Source organism: Centropristis striata, chromosome 13 (assembly GCF_030273125.1).
Source record: "Centropristis striata isolate RG_2023a ecotype Rhode Island chromosome 13, C.striata_1.0, whole genome shotgun sequence".
In the NCBI taxonomy this organism is placed as follows: domain Eukaryota; kingdom Metazoa; phylum Chordata; class Actinopteri; order Perciformes; family Serranidae; genus Centropristis; species Centropristis striata.
Window position 1 is genome coordinate 24,900,939 of NC_081529.1, and position 17,198 is coordinate 24,918,136.

General features: G+C 37.0%; 2 protein-coding genes across 2 annotated transcripts; both read left to right on the forward strand.

Moving 5' to 3' along the window:
• Positions 1-5,343: 5,343 nt before the first annotated feature.
• LOC131984038 (uncharacterized) lies at positions 5,344-7,606 on the forward strand. The gene is made up of 2 exons (XM_059348899.1): positions 5,344-5,731; positions 6,770-7,606. The coding sequence occupies exons 1-2, from the start codon at positions 5,628-5,630 to the stop codon at positions 7,197-7,199; spliced, it is 534 nt and encodes a 177-aa protein (XP_059204882.1). The 5' UTR covers positions 5,344-5,627; the 3' UTR covers positions 7,200-7,606.
• A 1,062-nt stretch (positions 7,607-8,668) lies between these two features.
• On the forward strand, positions 8,669-9,321 carry apnl (actinoporin-like protein). Its single transcript, XM_059347221.1, has 2 exons — positions 8,669-8,772; positions 8,865-9,321. Exons 1-2 carry the CDS (start codon positions 8,669-8,671, stop codon positions 9,319-9,321), a joined length of 561 nt encoding a protein of 186 aa, XP_059203204.1.
• Positions 9,322-17,198: the final 7,877 nt, after the last annotated feature.

Sequence of the window (17,198 nt, forward strand, 5' to 3'; positions counted from 1 at the left end):
CAGACACGCTGTTCCACACCTGCACACCAGGTGTCACCAGTCTGTCACCTGCCTGCACACCTGCAGGTGCTTCTCACTGCTCATATAGATAACAGTTAGGTTTTAAGAGCTGGTCACACATTTAAAACAGCAAAATGTTATGGAATCATTGCAAGCTGTCTTAAAAGTTCCCTCAATTTCACTCAGCTCTATGTTCCCTCAGTCCTATGTTCCATAAACTCTGTGTTCCCTAATTCCTATGTTCCTTCAATCCTATGTTCCCTCAACCTTATGTTCCCCCAGCCTTATATTTCCTCAGTGCTATGTTACCTCAACTCTGTTCTCTCAACACTATGTTCCCTCAGCTGTATGTTCCCTAAATCCTGTGTTCCCTTAAATGTATGTTCCCTCAGCCTTATATTCCCTTTGCTCTATGTTCCCTCAGCCCTATATTCCCTCAACCATGTGTTCCCCAACCCTACAGTTTTTGTGGGCCAAGGCACACTTGTTATTGATGCTGAGGGAACTTGGGGCCTAATGTGAGGATGAAAAAAAGTTCTTGAGGGAACATAAGGGGGTTCAGTAAAAAGGCATTAAATTCATGTCATGAACACATGGGGACCTGGTCTTCAAGAATGCACTGGAGTTTGCTGATAACAAATTGATGTATTTATTTTATTGGAGCAGCATGAATACAATTGAGAAACGGGCCGTATAGTGCAATGTAATTGCGCACTAAAATTTAAAGTGCAGATGGCGTGACCGCAGTACTGGAAGCATGTTGTTTCAGATCAGTCAGTCCACCATGGGCTATTAAATTTTCATTGCCATTTACTGACTATTTTTTGACTGTCACAATAATACGGGACAAAGTGCGTCCCTTTTCACCTCAATACGGGACGGGTGCTTTTGTTTCTAAATACGGGACGATTCCGTTTTTCAAGGGACGGTTGGCAACCCTATTTGTGACTGACTAGCTTTAGCCTCCCCCAGTCGGTTAGCATGCAAGCTACAGCAGTTCATCAACTAATCCCGCAGGTAGTCACTATATCACCAAGCTTTCAGCACCACCAATTTATTGTGGATGAGTGAATGTCACTTTGTGGTGTGATCGGCCGTTTACTGCATGCCAGATTGTTGTCTTTGTGTCTCATCCTTGGTGTTGATAACCTATGTGCTGCCATTTGTCCTCTTAACTTCATACAGATCAGCCTGCTTCTCACAAATTGTTCGAGAAGTGCACTGTATTGTATTTATCACACATTGTGCCTTTAAAGCTCCAAGAAAACATTATAATGCAGTCAAGGTGTTGATTGTATGCAATCTTTACTGTTGTGCAAATGAATTTGCAGTTCATGGCTCAGCTATTTTCAGTGCAGTAAAGCCTTCACTGCTGACATCATGCTGACACAGCATTTCACTTTACAGTTTAATCAAGGCTGAATAGACACAAGAGTAAACAAGCAATATAATGGAAACACAGTTTTCAGTAATAATTATATTGTATTTGTTCAGCTTCGATTCAGATTTGAGGTTATTGGAAGTGGCTACAAACTACAAAAAAAAAATTGTAGTGTAAGTTTCAACAAATCATTGACTTAACACTTTTATCATGTAAAACAGGCCAAGAGGAATGTAAGTAAACGTGTCTAACAGCCTCAAAAAGTGACATGAGTGAAGTGAGGTTGATAATTAAATATGGTTTCATCTTTAGCACACATTTATCTTTGTCACTGTAACACTTTAAAAGCCTCAGTAACCTACGAATAGAGATTACTGACATTCTGTCTTTTTGTCACTTTCGTAATTGCCTCTTAGCAACTGTTCTCAGAAACTGAAAAGATAACTCCACAGCGTGATTAAACTTAACACACCTGCTTAATAAAAGACGAGGAAGGAGACAAAATTAATCCATTCTGGGGAAAAATCCATTCATGATGGGTTTTATGTGTTTTACTTAATGGCTATAGCCAAGTAGTTGATGTGTCACAAGACAGATGATGCCCACTTTTTTTCTTAAGGCATTTTCTTGCTTTATTTTTATAGCAGTAGGTAGACCAAACCTGGTCTGCTGTGGTTAGGACTCAGTCTTAGTGGTGCATGCTCTGCAGTGAGCCACAGGATGCCCAAACAAAGCCCACTTCTTGTAGAAAATTTAAAAATCTGTGTTTATTTTGTGTGTTTTTGTTACATTTTAAATCCCTTAAAGTGTAGTTGGAAAGACTCTAAGAAAATGTTAATTTAAGCATTAACATTTATTCTAGAATGAATATAATCAGTCTATACCAGGGGTCTCAAACTCAAATTACCTGGGGGGCGCTGACGGCAGTATCAAAATGACACAAAATTACTATTAAAAAAAATGACACAATATGACAGAAAAAAAGTAAATTACTTAAAAAAGACACAAAATGACCAAAAAAATTAAAAAATTCTAAAAAAAAGACACAAAATGACAAAAAAAATACACAATATGATTGAAAAAGCACTAAATTACTTTAAAAAGACACCAAATTACCCAAAAAAGACAAAAAATGTCCCCAAAAATACACACAATTATTTTAAAAAGACACAAAATTATTAAAAAAGACACACAATTATTAAAAAAAAGACACAAAATTACCCAAAAAAGTAATTACAGGATCCTTCCGCACACAACACGGTAAAGTGCCATTTATATAAAACTCATATTAATCTTTCATATCAGGGTGGGGGCCACAAAATATCGTCACGAGGGCCGCAAATGGCCCTCGGGCCGCAAGTTTGACACCCATAGTCTATACTCTACGCCATTCTCTCCCATTAAACTCACTGTATGTATAACTCTTGATATATTGCACCCACAGCTATTTGAATGCAGCCATTTGAATGCCCTTTCCACAGGACATAATGAAGGGCATACTCAAGATGTAATGTTTGTCAGAAATGTTCTGCCACGGTCACTGGCTAACCATCAGAAAGCAAACATTAACTGACAAAGTCTGTGTAGTGCAAATGTATTTTTGCAAATGCATGTTTGGTGCCATCTGGTGACTTCAAGCATTGGAGTTGAAGGATTTAAATCAAGTTCCAAGCGCCTGATGTATGATATAGAACAGCTGCCATAATATTACTTGAATTGGCTGGTGGATTAATGAACACATCTCAAAACACACCAAGTTTGCAAAAACATACTTAATTGGGAAGACCCTCAGGCCCTATAATCTTATGGATAAATATAACAATGCTGTGTACCATGCAGTGTTACATAATTACTTTGTTTTTGTAAGTCACTCCTCTATGGAAAAAAGGGAGTGCCTCCTCCTCTACTCCTCACTCCAGTGGGAGCAGAGTCGGCAGTGAGAGAATTTGATATAAGAGTCAGACAGTGTGTTGAAATTTGTGACTGATGGAGGGAGGTTCCCACAGGAATCTGTCGCTAGCCATCACCTGCAACAACAAGTAATCAGTTGAGCAATGCCTGGGGGACAGAGGTTACGCTCTGAGCGAGTCAGAACATGAAATGTTCCAAAAGGATCCTTATCATATAAATGTTCTGCACTCAACTGCAAAGGTCCCATAAGAGCAAATAGGGGAGTTCATATAAATAAATACAAATTAAATCAACTAGACCAGGGGTGTCAAACTCAAATACACAATGGGCCAAAATTTAAAACTTGAATAATATCGCGGGCCAACATTGAACAAATAAACCTTTTAATATATACCAAACATGTTTTGCTTTAACTTTAAATATGGAACCAGCAACGCTTATAAACATACAATATATAACAAAATAGTGCAGACATGCAAAATCAAATTTCAAATAAAAAACACATCAATGTCATTAATTTATTAAATAAAAAATAAATAAAAATTGTATGTTTTTTTTCTATTTGCATCCTTCTGATTTAAATATCAAAATAAAGTTTTTCAGGTTAATACATTTAAAAATAAAATAACAATAATAAATCGTATAATACTGACGGGTCAGCTTTTATAGTACAATAATAATATAATAATTTGATATTGGCTCGCGGGCCAAATAAAATTACACTGCGGGCCAAATTTGGCCCACGGGCCAGAGTTTGACACCCCTGAATTAAACTAAAGAAATTAGTTTTAAAATTTTAGATACCTTTTATACTACAGAGTAGATGATCTGCTAAAATTTCACAAGGATGTTTTGCATTAAGTTACACTTTTAGAGGTGTAAAAACATTTTATTGAAATAAAATAATATTAACCAGTGCTGGAATGTAACTAAGTACATTTACTCAAATGCTATACAGGTGATTTACTTGAGTATTTCCACTTTGTGTAGATTTGTAATTCTACTCCATAACATGTTAGAGGCAAATGTTGTACTTTTTACTCTACTACATTTAGCTGACAGCTTTAGTTACTTTTCAGGTCGAGATGTAACATGATAAATTGAAAGTGATTAGAAATTTTATTAATCGTATATCAAGTAATTAAATGAGCCCTGTCTTTCGAAAACATTAACTAAAACTTCCATAAATTGAAATAATACAGATAATCTAATAATATATTTAGAGGAAATCAAACCATCTGAGTGAGTCCATTCTGCATAATGAATAATTTTACTTTGAAACTTTAAGTATATTTTTGATGCTGATACTTTTGTACTTTGTACTGAATGCAGGACTTTTACTTGTAGTGAAGTAATTTCTTAGTTGGGTATTAATACTTTTACTTAAGTAAGAGATCTGAATATTTTTTCCACCACTGATTGTGACTTATTTGTATTTGTATAGTGCTGTGCAGACATAAAACAGAACAAAGCAATCAAAGACATGGAGAAAAGCGATTAAATATTAGGCAGCAAAACAAGTATAACAAGGGCAATGACAAATATCAGTGTAAACACAATGAAATGCATTTAAAAACAAACAAAAATTAGAATAAGTCCTCAATCCTTCAACAAGCAAAGGTGACGTCAATACCAGCCATGTCTGACCTGAAGGTAAATATGCTGACACGGACATGTTTCTTAATTAATACATGAATTCATTTAATGATTCACCTAATTAGCACTGTTGATAATGTTTACTTTTTATTGTGATCCGGGGATAATTGCTGGAGTCAAGAGCCTTTTTTTAAAGATCTAATTTTCCATAAGGGATGGTGTATTCTCACTTCACGGTGGACACGCCTGTGCTTGTGTTGGAACAAGCAACTGTGGAGGTGTAATCACACGAGGGAGGCTCTTTCCACCTCTCTGCAGGATCTGAGAAAAAGGAAACTTGACGCTGCTGTCTCGCACAACTCCCGTGTTAAACTGCAAAAGGTGAATATAATACTCCTCCTACTGATAGCAAGATTATAACATAACTGTGATATGTGTCTTATATTAGGTTATCTTGTTCTTTCTGAGTTTATATACACATTTTATGTACATATAATGCAGAACATGTACCGATACATTTGGGACATGTAATTCAGAGGAAGACAATCAGCTTTGTTTGACTATGGAGGGGTTTAATTGCCTTTACAATATGAAAGATTCATATTTTTCTGTTCTCTACTTTTCATTATGTCTTTTATTTTAATAGAAAAATGAAAATTTCCTGCTGAATGCTGACCTGTTTGTTGATATATATATATACTGTTTCTAAGCTCTCAGTCCTGTTCCTCTTGCAGCCAAGATGCCAGAAACAGCAGAAGCTGTGTCAGCCACTCTCACCACCAACAGAAACTGCACCATAGAAATAACCAATGTCAGCACTAACTACTGCCTCATCAACCCCAAGTAAGTCCGTAGCTGTATTTGCCAAAATATTACTTGGAAAAGTTATTAAATGAACAAAACATTTAAGATCGTAGTGAATTGAAGGAAGAAACAAAAATGTTTACAAATGAATGAATGACCTCATCCAGTATGCAAATATAATGTCATTAATGTCATGAACATTGAAAAAAAAGTTGAGAAAATATGATTTCCATTTATTTTTTCTTCTCAATACATCTCTAAATTGTAAGTTAGTGCAGGTTACGTTTTCATTGTTTTCTGCACTTGTTTCATGACCTGTATGTGTAAACAAGTTTGATTTGTTCTAGGGAGAAGTATTCATTTTCAAAAGGCTTCATTAATTGCTTTGAAGTGCTTTGACATTGAAATTTCTGATTACAGCTCCAAATAAGTCCTTTCAGAAAAATGTCCACAACTTTTGTTTCTCTCTCGCTAAAAGTCACAGAGAAAGCATGTATTTTAAGTTAATAAAATACAACTTTAAAATGTGACTATACTGTACTTAATTATAGGTAAAGCTCATTGATGTTGCAAGTGAAATGTCAGTGCACTTTCCTTTCAAAATATATACATTATTAGATTTGGTGGTCACCTATTTAATAAAAAAAAGGGAACAAAATAACACAATTAAGTATAAAATATTGACGTCTATTGACATTTCTACCACGCTTAAACATTTATCTAGTGGTGGCAGGACAGCCCATGTCTTGGATGGGTGGTTTTCATGTGTGACATCACTTTGCTGAAAACTTCCACCTATCCATCATGTAGTGACACACACTGCCTCATTGCACATCGCATGCAGGTACACTCACTGTTGCTTAGAAGTCCGCAGCAGTACTTGCACAGTCACACTCCATCCATCAGCATAAGGTAGCTTAGAAACCCCGGAAAGCCCAACACTTGTAAAGTGCACTGACAATCTCTGGAAAACTTGCAAAACTCTTGTTTTTTATCAAAAGTCTGTGAAGTGTGACAGAAAAGTTATCCCGTGATTGGTAGTGATGGTAAGAATTTGTCTCTGACTTTGTTATACAGGGTGTACATGGCGAGTGGCTTCTCTCACCACCCGCCACAGCCTACTGTTCGATCAAGCATGGCTGAAGTGTGCTCCTTCATCAAGGACGACAACACTGCCACGGGCGCCGTGGGCCTGCTAACCTACGACCTGTTCCATATGCAGAGCCGGGTTTGCTCCGATCGCATGGCCATCATGTTCTCCGTGCCCTATGACCACAACCTCTACAAGAACCGGCTGGCCATAGGCGTTGTTGAGCAGTCCCGTGCCTGCGATAAACATCTGTACGACCAGCTGTATGATGGGAAAGATCTGAGTAACTTCGCCCGCTCCGAGTCACAGGGCAGCGGGTTGGAATACGGAGCTACATATGTTGATGTGAGAGCTTCAATGTCTTCTGTTGGCAAGGCCATTGTTAAAGTGGAGCTGTATGATAAAATGGGTCGTTAGTTTGTACTTTTGTTGCTTGTGTACCCAACAGAATAAATAAACTTCATTTGATTTGACTACTGCTGCATGTTGACATCCAGAGACACATCCAGAGGAGAGGAAGACTGATTTTGCTGTCATCTGTATTTTGTGTTCACTGAAAGATATCAATATCTGACAGCCAGCTCATTGATTCTCCATTAGCTTATTTCTTGGGCTTATGTATATTGTACACTCCCTTTTTCTTTGATTATGGTAATAAAACATTCAGACCCAATGCTTGTGTTGTGTGGGATATGTTTTCACTCAGTATGCTTTCATTATTACTGATGAACAGTAATCATTTTTTAATCTCTTAGCTTGATCCATCCAATTCTAATGAGCAGCAACAGATGGAATATCTGCATAGATGTTTTTTTAATCGCTATGATAACAATACTGTTCTTCACTGGCTGTGACACTCTCCGTCTTGCTCTGAAGTGTGTGGTATTTGGAACGTAAGAGATCCAACCACAGGAAGAATAAAGCAGCTCCACAGACGACTGTCTCAACTTGTTCTGTTTGCGTTTGTCTCCTTTGCACAATACCACAGCAATGAGGCTCTCAACACTATCTCTAGCCACAATCCTGTAGGAAAAACTGAGTGCGCTGCATTATCCCGGCTTACCTAACAGGTCAGGATCCAATAGGATACTGTTGGAAACTGTTTGACTCTGCCACAGGGTGTGGTAGTTTCATCCCACGGGAAAACACAGGAATATTTGTTCTCAGTCTTCTGTTTTGTGTGTGTGATAAATGTATGTTGAAAGAGGGTGTGTGTGTTGTGCAACTGGGGTAGTACTGCAAGTGGGAGGGTTTCCTGGGTGATGGCATACATCCTTAAAAAAAAAACTACAGGCACCTCCCTTGCAGGTAACTTTTCCCATTTTCGGGCTTGGAAGCTTTAACAGAAGTTCTCAACAGGTAAGGCACTTTTTTTGAAAAAGACTAAACTTAATAAGAGGCGGTACAGTGAATTAACTGAAGAAATAAGCTCTTTGTATGTAAGTCTGATGGGACATTTCTTTTATTTGTATCTTATATGTACTGATAAAAAGCTATGATCATTTTCTGTAGTGTTTTCACTCTAACTTCATATTGCATGCTACTTAGTGCCGTAATTGAACAAGTGTGTTCTCTAATGAGGCAAAGAGTCTGCAGCTATTCTCTGATTTTTCACAACTGTTTTGAAATCTTATTAGCCTCTTGAAATGCATCACTCATAACCAGTGCCAGTTCATGCACACTTTTGACGGTCAGTGTAATGTTAATACAGCGAGTCAGCTGAGCAGAGATCTGGAAGCTAGTTTATATCATAGCAAGTCTCAGTATTCCCATTGTATTTAAGGCGTGGAGGGGTGTGCGAGTCACAGCTGTTTTGTTGCTCCGTTCACACAGTTTACACCAAAATTACTTTTTCTTTTACAAGCGGATCTCACACCCTTTCCAACATGCCTGAGTCAGCTGAAGCTGTAGCAGCCGATGTGAGCAGCAGGAGAAGTGTCACCATTGAAATCGGAAATATGACCAATAACTACTGCCTCATTAACCCCAGGTAAGCCCCAACTGTTTTGTCATAAAGACTTGTTTGATTCATATTCTATAGATCCACAAGAATAATATATGTTTATGTTTGTGCCTGGTTAGGGTGTACCTTGACAATGGGGAGACATACAACCCACCTCAACCCACAGTGCGCCCTCTAAAGAGCGAGGTCTGCACTTTCACCAAGTCCAGCGGCAAAGCAACCGGCAGCATCGGTGTGCTGACCTACGACCTTTTCGAGAGGTCACAGAACGACTTCATTGAGACTCTGGCCATCATGTTCTCAATTCCCTGGGACTACCACCTGTACAAAAATTGGTTCGCAGTTGGCATCTATAAAAAGGGGCGGACCTGTGATGAGAAGTTGTTCAAAGAAATGTACTATGAGAAGAAAGAGAAGGAGCATGGGTTTGTCAGGGGGGAAGCCAATGGATCAGGAATCAATTACGTGGGCCAATACCTAGATATCAAGGCCACAATGGGTCCTCTGGCCAAAGCTGTCATGAAGGTGGAGGTGTGGGATAAGCTTTTCACGCCCCTGGGCCAGCAGTCGTACTAGAGACCCCTCCTAACCAGCATTTCTGTCATGAGTAAGCAGCAGAATTCATCCGTCAACACGCATGATTTAACAGCTCTATTGTGGCTGACATGTGTCTGTATGCTCGGGTATTACCTCTTGGTAAATCTGCTTAAGATCAGAGTTTAGTTTGTGTATAAATCCAAACGGCAAACCCCCTCCAATTTTATAGCCAAAGCCTCTGTCTGTGTCTATAGCATCCGGTTTTAAAATGGCATCTTTAGAAATGAAAATCAAAGGATGACTCACTGGAGGACGAGGGCACATAGCTTAATAAAACACACTGAGAGCTTGTCTGTATTTACCTTGACACTGTAGTCTGAGGAATAAAATAAACCTTTCTGCTGAAGCTGTTTGTGTATATCTCTGTGTGTGTGTGTGTGTGTGTGTGTGTGTGTGTGTGTGTGTGTGTGTGTGTGTGTGTGTGTGTGCGTGCGTGCGTGCGTGCGTGCGTGCGTGCGTGCATGAGTGTGTGCTGATTGAGTTCAGAAAAGTGTAAAAAGATATAAGATTTACATTTTTAAATACAAAATAATCTTTTTTTGTTGTGCATGTGTACAAACCAAAGTATGTTCTGTGATTGCAATAGATTCAGGAGGATCACTTTGAAGTGAGATTTAGCTTTTAACAAAAAGAAAAAAGGGTGCAGGTTTTTTCCATAGGGGCTGTATGAGAGCAGCAAAGGGACACACCCAGGCTCATGTTGCCCAACATCAGATCCATCACTGGGACTGCTGTGTTTACACATCATGCTAAAATATAAGACTCTAACCACATTTTATACAGGATGGTTTAAAATGCATCATATTTTAAGCTATGTTTCCAAATTATTTATATTACATTATGAAATAATTTTACTTTTCTTAAAGGGACAGTTCACCCTAAATATTTATTATTATTATTATTATTATTATTATTAATAATAATAATAATAACCAAGTAACCAAGAAAGAAAGATATATTGCTGCTGTTGAATATATATATATATATATATATATATATATATATATATATATATATACATATATATAATTTGGGGTTGGATTGTTGTCCCTTTAAGCAACCTGCAGCTCAGATATACAATTTCATGAATTTCTGCTGTAGCATATAGCATCAAGGACACCAGCAACTGAACAGGCGGATCTCTACTTATCAGTTTTAATATCAAAGTCGAAACATATATCCTAAATCATGTCTCAACAAACACCTGAATAAAAACAAACAAATAGTAAATCCTTGGCTAAATAAAACCTTGTGTCATTAAAAATCTGCTTTTAAGACACTCAGTAGAACAGTATTTGTACCAAGATTTCTGAGATAAAGAGGATTTTAATTGCCTGCATGCTTTGCCATCCTGGCAGAACCATAGGGAACACTAAAACGTCTTCAGTTATGTGTGGCGATTGTTCAAAACACATTCACTGGTTTATTTTTATGAACGAGTAAACTCAAGGAGAAAATGAATTGATGCATTTGCATTTTGCTGCAATTAGGATCTTAGCGGGAACTGTGAGGAGTGAGACAGGAATGCATTTAGGTGAGACGCTATTATTATGACTGCTCATTACATTTACTAAGAGCTTTATAATTTTTGTAACCGGGAAGAAATTACGATCTTGACGTGTGATCTAATCATCTAACAACTTATTTTTCCGTAAATGACACAGCCAATTTGTGCAGATACAGCCATTAACCTCAGAAAAATATGAGGTTCTAAAGCTTGAGGGAGTATTAGCTCTAAATTTACATCGCAGGCAGTTATCAGTTTCCCCCGTTTCTATTTACAATCTCAACACCCCATTCTGTTTTCCCCTTGAATTCATGATGCTTTTGCTGCATTAATTGTTCCAGCCACAATGAAGCCCTGATCAAAGGTTTTGCTCACTGTCACCATTGCATTTGCATAAAAGCCATACATAATATAGAGGCATAAACTAGGCCTGTTTAGGCTCAATCCCTGATGCTTTGTTGAGTAGTGTACTGGAGAAATGACACACGGTCCTTATAAACACATGAGGGACACCAAGCAGAAACTTTTGTTTGTCACAGCTTTAAAATTTGGATCAGTTCCCACATATTCCTTTCATATTTTTCTTTTCAATCTCTCCTCCATGTTTACTATACCTGCACATAAGTCGTCTTTCATGTTTTGTGTTACATTTCTCATTGTGTGTGTTTGTGTCATACAGTAAGTGTGTTTGCGTGCTTTTCTGATGATTATCTCTGAGCGAAAGCACACGTGCACCTGCTCATGCAGCAATGGATATTTTATATCTAATGCATTCTTTTGTGCATTATGTAATGTGGGGTTTTTTTTTCTCTCCAAGACTGAAAAGATCTTTCAAGAACAGAGTAGGATTAGACTTCTTAAACAGGAAACAAAAGATATGTGAAAACTGTATTTTCCCATGTAGATAAACTTAAGAAGCTCAGCATTTGTGGATTGAAACTGATGCTATTTGCCACTAAACAGCAGTGAATCTAGCTGTTTGTCATGGTAAATGCTGCTGTTAAAATCCTTCCAGGATATAAAAAAGAGGAAAGGGAGGTGGATGAGTGCAGGTGCACCGGCGTAGATATGTCTTTTCATGAGATGAAAATCAGCTGATCGCACTAAAACTCCAGCTAAAGCCACTGTAAGAAGATGAACAGAGGTGAGGGCAAAACTGAAAACCTGGAAAACGTGATTTCACAACAGCAAAGAAACCTGTTCTTCTGATCTTTTTTAAGGTTTCAAGCTTCTTCTTTTTTTTGTATTTTAACAAAACAGACTGGTGTAGTCTTCACGCTATGAATAGAAAAAAGCTAAAGAGTGAAGTGAACACAGCAGCATGCATCTCCTGTCTCTTTGTACTTGAAGTCTCTATTTACCTCCTCTGTTATCATCACCACCTGTTATCACTCCTGTCTGCTTGCTGTGTCTCTTCAGGGCATGAAAAAATTGCAAGAAAATGTACATTTTTAAGGGTCTCAGCACAGCAGAGGTCGATCATCTCGAACAGAGTGCGCATTAACTGGGTGAGTCCCTTCATGCTCGATCTGCATTAATAATTCAGCTTCCAAGTTAGTTTGAATTTCAGCCACTGTATTTGCTTTGAAGGCAACAGTGCATGGGAACTGCATTGTGTATTGACTCAGTTTGGGAGTAACCAAACAGATGCATGGAATTATTGACTTTTTAGCCCTGTGGTTTGGGTGTGGACTGTAACCCTTTTAACAACCCTGAACCACTGCATGCTTGACCAAAGATACAGTCAGCAACAAAATACAGATTCTTCTCTCATCAAAGAGAATAAAGGTATATTCAAAAGGTGCCTTCAACTGCTAAATATGCTCTCAAAGACTGCCATCTAGAGGCCACCTCTGATTTTAAGGGTACTCGAACAAATGCTCAGGTCTTTTTTACATGGAAGCTACAAAAAAACAGAGGTGGAATGTAACTAAGTACATTGACTCAAGTACTTAAATACCACTTTTAGATACTTGTTCTTTATTTAAGTATTTTCATTTTATGCTACTTTCTACTTCTATATTCACTACATCTCTGAGGAAAATATTGTACTTTTTACTCCGTTACATTTATTTGACACTTATTATGAGTATCTTTTTACATTTAAAAAGCAAATCTATAATATAATGTAGCACTGTGCTTTTAATCTACCCAATAGCACACAAATTATCTGATATTGGCTCCACACTGGCAAACTGCAAACATTAAAAAGCTTGTTCGTGTATTCATTAGCAATAAAAACAGAATAATAATACCAACTTTAACTATAACTATGCTAATATAACACTTTTCTTTTATACTTTTGATAATGTAAGTACTTATTTTGTACTGAATTCATGACTTTTACTTGTAATTAAGTATTTTTTGACTGCTGTATTCCTTCTATTTGATTTACGCTCTGCTTATTCCCTAACACCCCTTAGCTGCTCTAAAAAATAAAAATAAAAACACGGCTTCTTGTGGCTTCTTGCTTACTTTTACTTAAGTAAAAGATGTGAATTAGAGCGATAGGTCTGGACATTATGGAAAAAATCAAATACCAGAATATTTTTCGGCCAAATACATGGTTGCCCATAAAGTTGGAATCAAATGTTTTTTTTACCTCTTTCCATGAAATGATTGTGACAATGTGATTTATTTGTGACAGATAAAGTCTATATATTCTCAAATATATCATATCACAATGAAAATTAAATCACAATTAACATTGGATTGTGTCGGAAAACAAAATGATTCCAACTTTATGGGCGGACGCACGACATTTCGAACCTTCAAGCAGATGGACTACAGCAGCAGAGGACCACAGCGCCATTTTATTAGGTACACCTTGTAAAGTGTGCAAATAAAACAAAAGCTAACTATTTAAAAAAGCTAAAAAATTAAGTTTAATTTTGGAGAGTTACAACTGGCAAATGGCACTCATTCGGTAGAATCCCTACAGTTCCGAAAAAGACATCAAATATGACAATATCCACATTATAATGATATCTACCTTCATATCACAATATTGAAATAATCTATCTATAAAAGCAAGAAGCATCTGTGTGTGTGTGTGTCTAGGGCATATCTCGCTGATCGTTAGTCAGACTTACCTAACATTTCGTATGTGGCTTGCACATGGCACGAAAGTGTGCATCCTCGATTTTTAAGATTTTTGAATTCATTTTGAAAATATTATTTAAGTAGGACGTGTTGCGGCATTGCACTGTTTCCGATCGGACGCCTTTTAGGGGAGCTCCGCCCCATTGTGTGATAGGCCTACACCTGGTCAGTAACACAATTCACTCTGTATTTCCACCCTGACTCATCTCATCTGTAAGTCCGTTTAGCCTACCTATCTTTAGGAGTTTTAAAGTGTGCTACAAGGTTCGATTTTCCAATAATATTTGAATAGTTTCTAGCGAATATCAATGTTCAATGTGTATGTGCTGGATGGTGTGGTACCTTATGAAAAGTAAGTGTTTTATGGAGTTCCATACGTTGTAGTGGTCTGCATGTAATGTGCAAATTCTGTTATTAGCATGCTAAGCGGAGATTTAGCTTTATTCACTTCTTATGTTGCATTACTTTGTAATTCAGGGATGACATTCATGTTGCTTAGCGTAATGCCCATAATCATTTGATATGAGATACTTACATGCAATATAGTACATCAGCTAATTGGGTTCATGTTAATGTACTTTTAGTGCAGCATCCTGCGTAATGTGCTATCTCACGATTAGCATGCTAAAGATTTCATTCTTCCTATGGGCACTGCACTAGTATAAGAATATGACAATATCCAAATGATGATGATATCTACCTTCATATCACAATATCGAAATAATATTAATACATTTCCCAGCCCTAATTTGAAAACTTCTTCCATCAGTGGTAAATATAATGTATACATTCAGAGTGTTCAATGGTTGTTTTTGCATTGTTACAAACGTTGTCATTATTATCAGACAGTGGCATTAATGTGGCTCACCCTCTTCTCCTGCTATTCCTGGCTCCAAACAAGCCTCGACATCCAGCAGGGCCTGGCACTCTCACACAGTTCACTCAGTGTCGGGCTGGCAGCAGACGCCTGCAGCCCGGTCATCGGAGCTCAATTACAGGCCTCAGTCCCACTCAGGTTCCCATCAAGAGAGCTGGCTACAAGGGTAAAACAATAAAGTCAAATATTTTTTAAGCTAAGCAGGGGTTGCATTGTTCTGCATGTTTGTTTTGTTTTTAAAAAAAACTCTGTGGGTCATGTTACACAGACTGTTGATCATTTCTTTGGATTAGATGTGAGGGTCAAAGGTCCTAGTAGGCTTTGGAAATTGTTTCATCATGTTAGTTTACTTTGGAACATCTCACCATGCAGATGTATATCATGTAACAACACAGATAAATAACCTGAGGGGGGACACTCAGTGTTCTCTGCAGTACTTATTACAATAAACTGGCCCGTCAGAAAGCCTCTTCTTAACATTCATGCCCTCGTTGGGCATTTTAGGGCCTTTTTTTTTTTCATTTGTTGATCATCAGCTTGAGGCATGAATTTTTGCAGGAACTTTTCTTTTTAGTAAATTTTTAAAAAATCCATTGTCATTGATCCTTACATGTCTTTTATACTCCTTTGGTGCATTTACTACCCTCTCGTGACCCTCGTGGCCTTTACACAAAAACTGCTATTAACTCACCATACGTCAATATTTTTTTCCATTTGTTTTCCGTAAATCTCTTAAACAACTTCAGACCTGTTCAAAATTACCAAACATTAAATCATTTTCAGAATTTTATCCCTTTATATGCCAGTTTATATATTTGATTTCTATCAAATCTGGCACTACATAAAAAATACTGATGCAATCGAATCAATTTTGTTGCTAATCTTTGACATATCCAAGACTCTAATCACCACCAAAACCCCAGCTCCCTATTATTTATTTTATGGGGGAAAATAATCATTTTTTGTGTTTTTTTGGAGGAAATTATAGAAAAATTCAAATATATAAACTGGCATATAAAGGTTTAAAAATCTGAAAACGATTTATTGTTTGGTAGTTTTCAACAAGTCTTAAGTTGTTTAAGAGATTTATGGGGGGAAAAATCTGAAAAAAGATATTGCTGTATGGTGATTTAATAGCAGTGGCCTATTTTGGCCATGAGGGTCACCAAAGGGTAATAAATTTGAGGAGGGCATAATGGTTAAGGCCTCTCAGACTGTAAGGTTAGTGAATGTTTGTAATAAATATTGTGACGTAATAATAAGTGTCCGTTTCTTACATGACACAAACCTAATCAAATTTCATTTTCTGAATTGTTCTCAGTGGTGGAATGTAACTAAGTACATTTATTCAAGTACTGTACCCAAGTACAAGTTTCAGATACTTGTACTTTACTTGATTATTTCAGTTCTATGTAACTTTATTCTTCTACTCCTCTATACTTTTCAGGTCAATATTGAAGGGATTATTATTTTGAACTAAACATCATAACAATATATTAAGTAGTTAAAAGGAGGTGCTACACTGACAATATTAAAATGCTGGTTACATAAATGCATCAATAATAATACAATCATATATTAACTATTTTTTATATATTTATTTAAGTACATTTTGATGCTGATACCGTTATACTTTTACTTAAGTAATGAATCCAGGACTTACTTGAAGTGGATTAATTTCACAGAGTGGTATTAGAACTTTTACTGAAGTAAGAGATATGAATACTTTTTCCACCACTGCTTGTACAAAACAATTAAAATATCTTAGCATCATGTTGCCACTATGTTTTGAGACTGTACTTAGGGCACTCACAAAGTTAAAGTATGTAAACTGCAGTACATGAGCGCTATATAATAATTCATAATTCATGGAAATTGAGCTGTCCCTGCTGTTGTGTTGTAGCATTTTGTTTTGTTTTTGAAGATACAAGATAATAATGTAAACACCCACAAAAAGTAACTACTTAAAGTGTGGATAATCACTATTTTTATGAGTCCCAACATGCTGGCAGTGATGAACTCACATATTATGACCTGACTGCTGTATGCTCACTCTACAGAGCTCTATAGAAACTTTCAGCCGTTGTTTACACATTCCAACTTAACTTTTTCAAAACTTTTTTTTCAATTTCATGCTCTCACAACATCAATCATTTTTGGCTGCTGTATGCTACCGATTGCCAAACAGCAGACAAGCTAAGATAAGAACTAACTGTTGAATTAAGTGGAGCATTCAGCAGCTAAAGTGTCATTGGGAAATTTCCCTCAAAAGCAAAAGCAGAAACTAAAATAGGAGCTAAAAAGGAGTGAATGTTGGATTAACAGGTGGCAGAAACAAACACAGCTCTGACTGAATGCTGATGTTGCTTC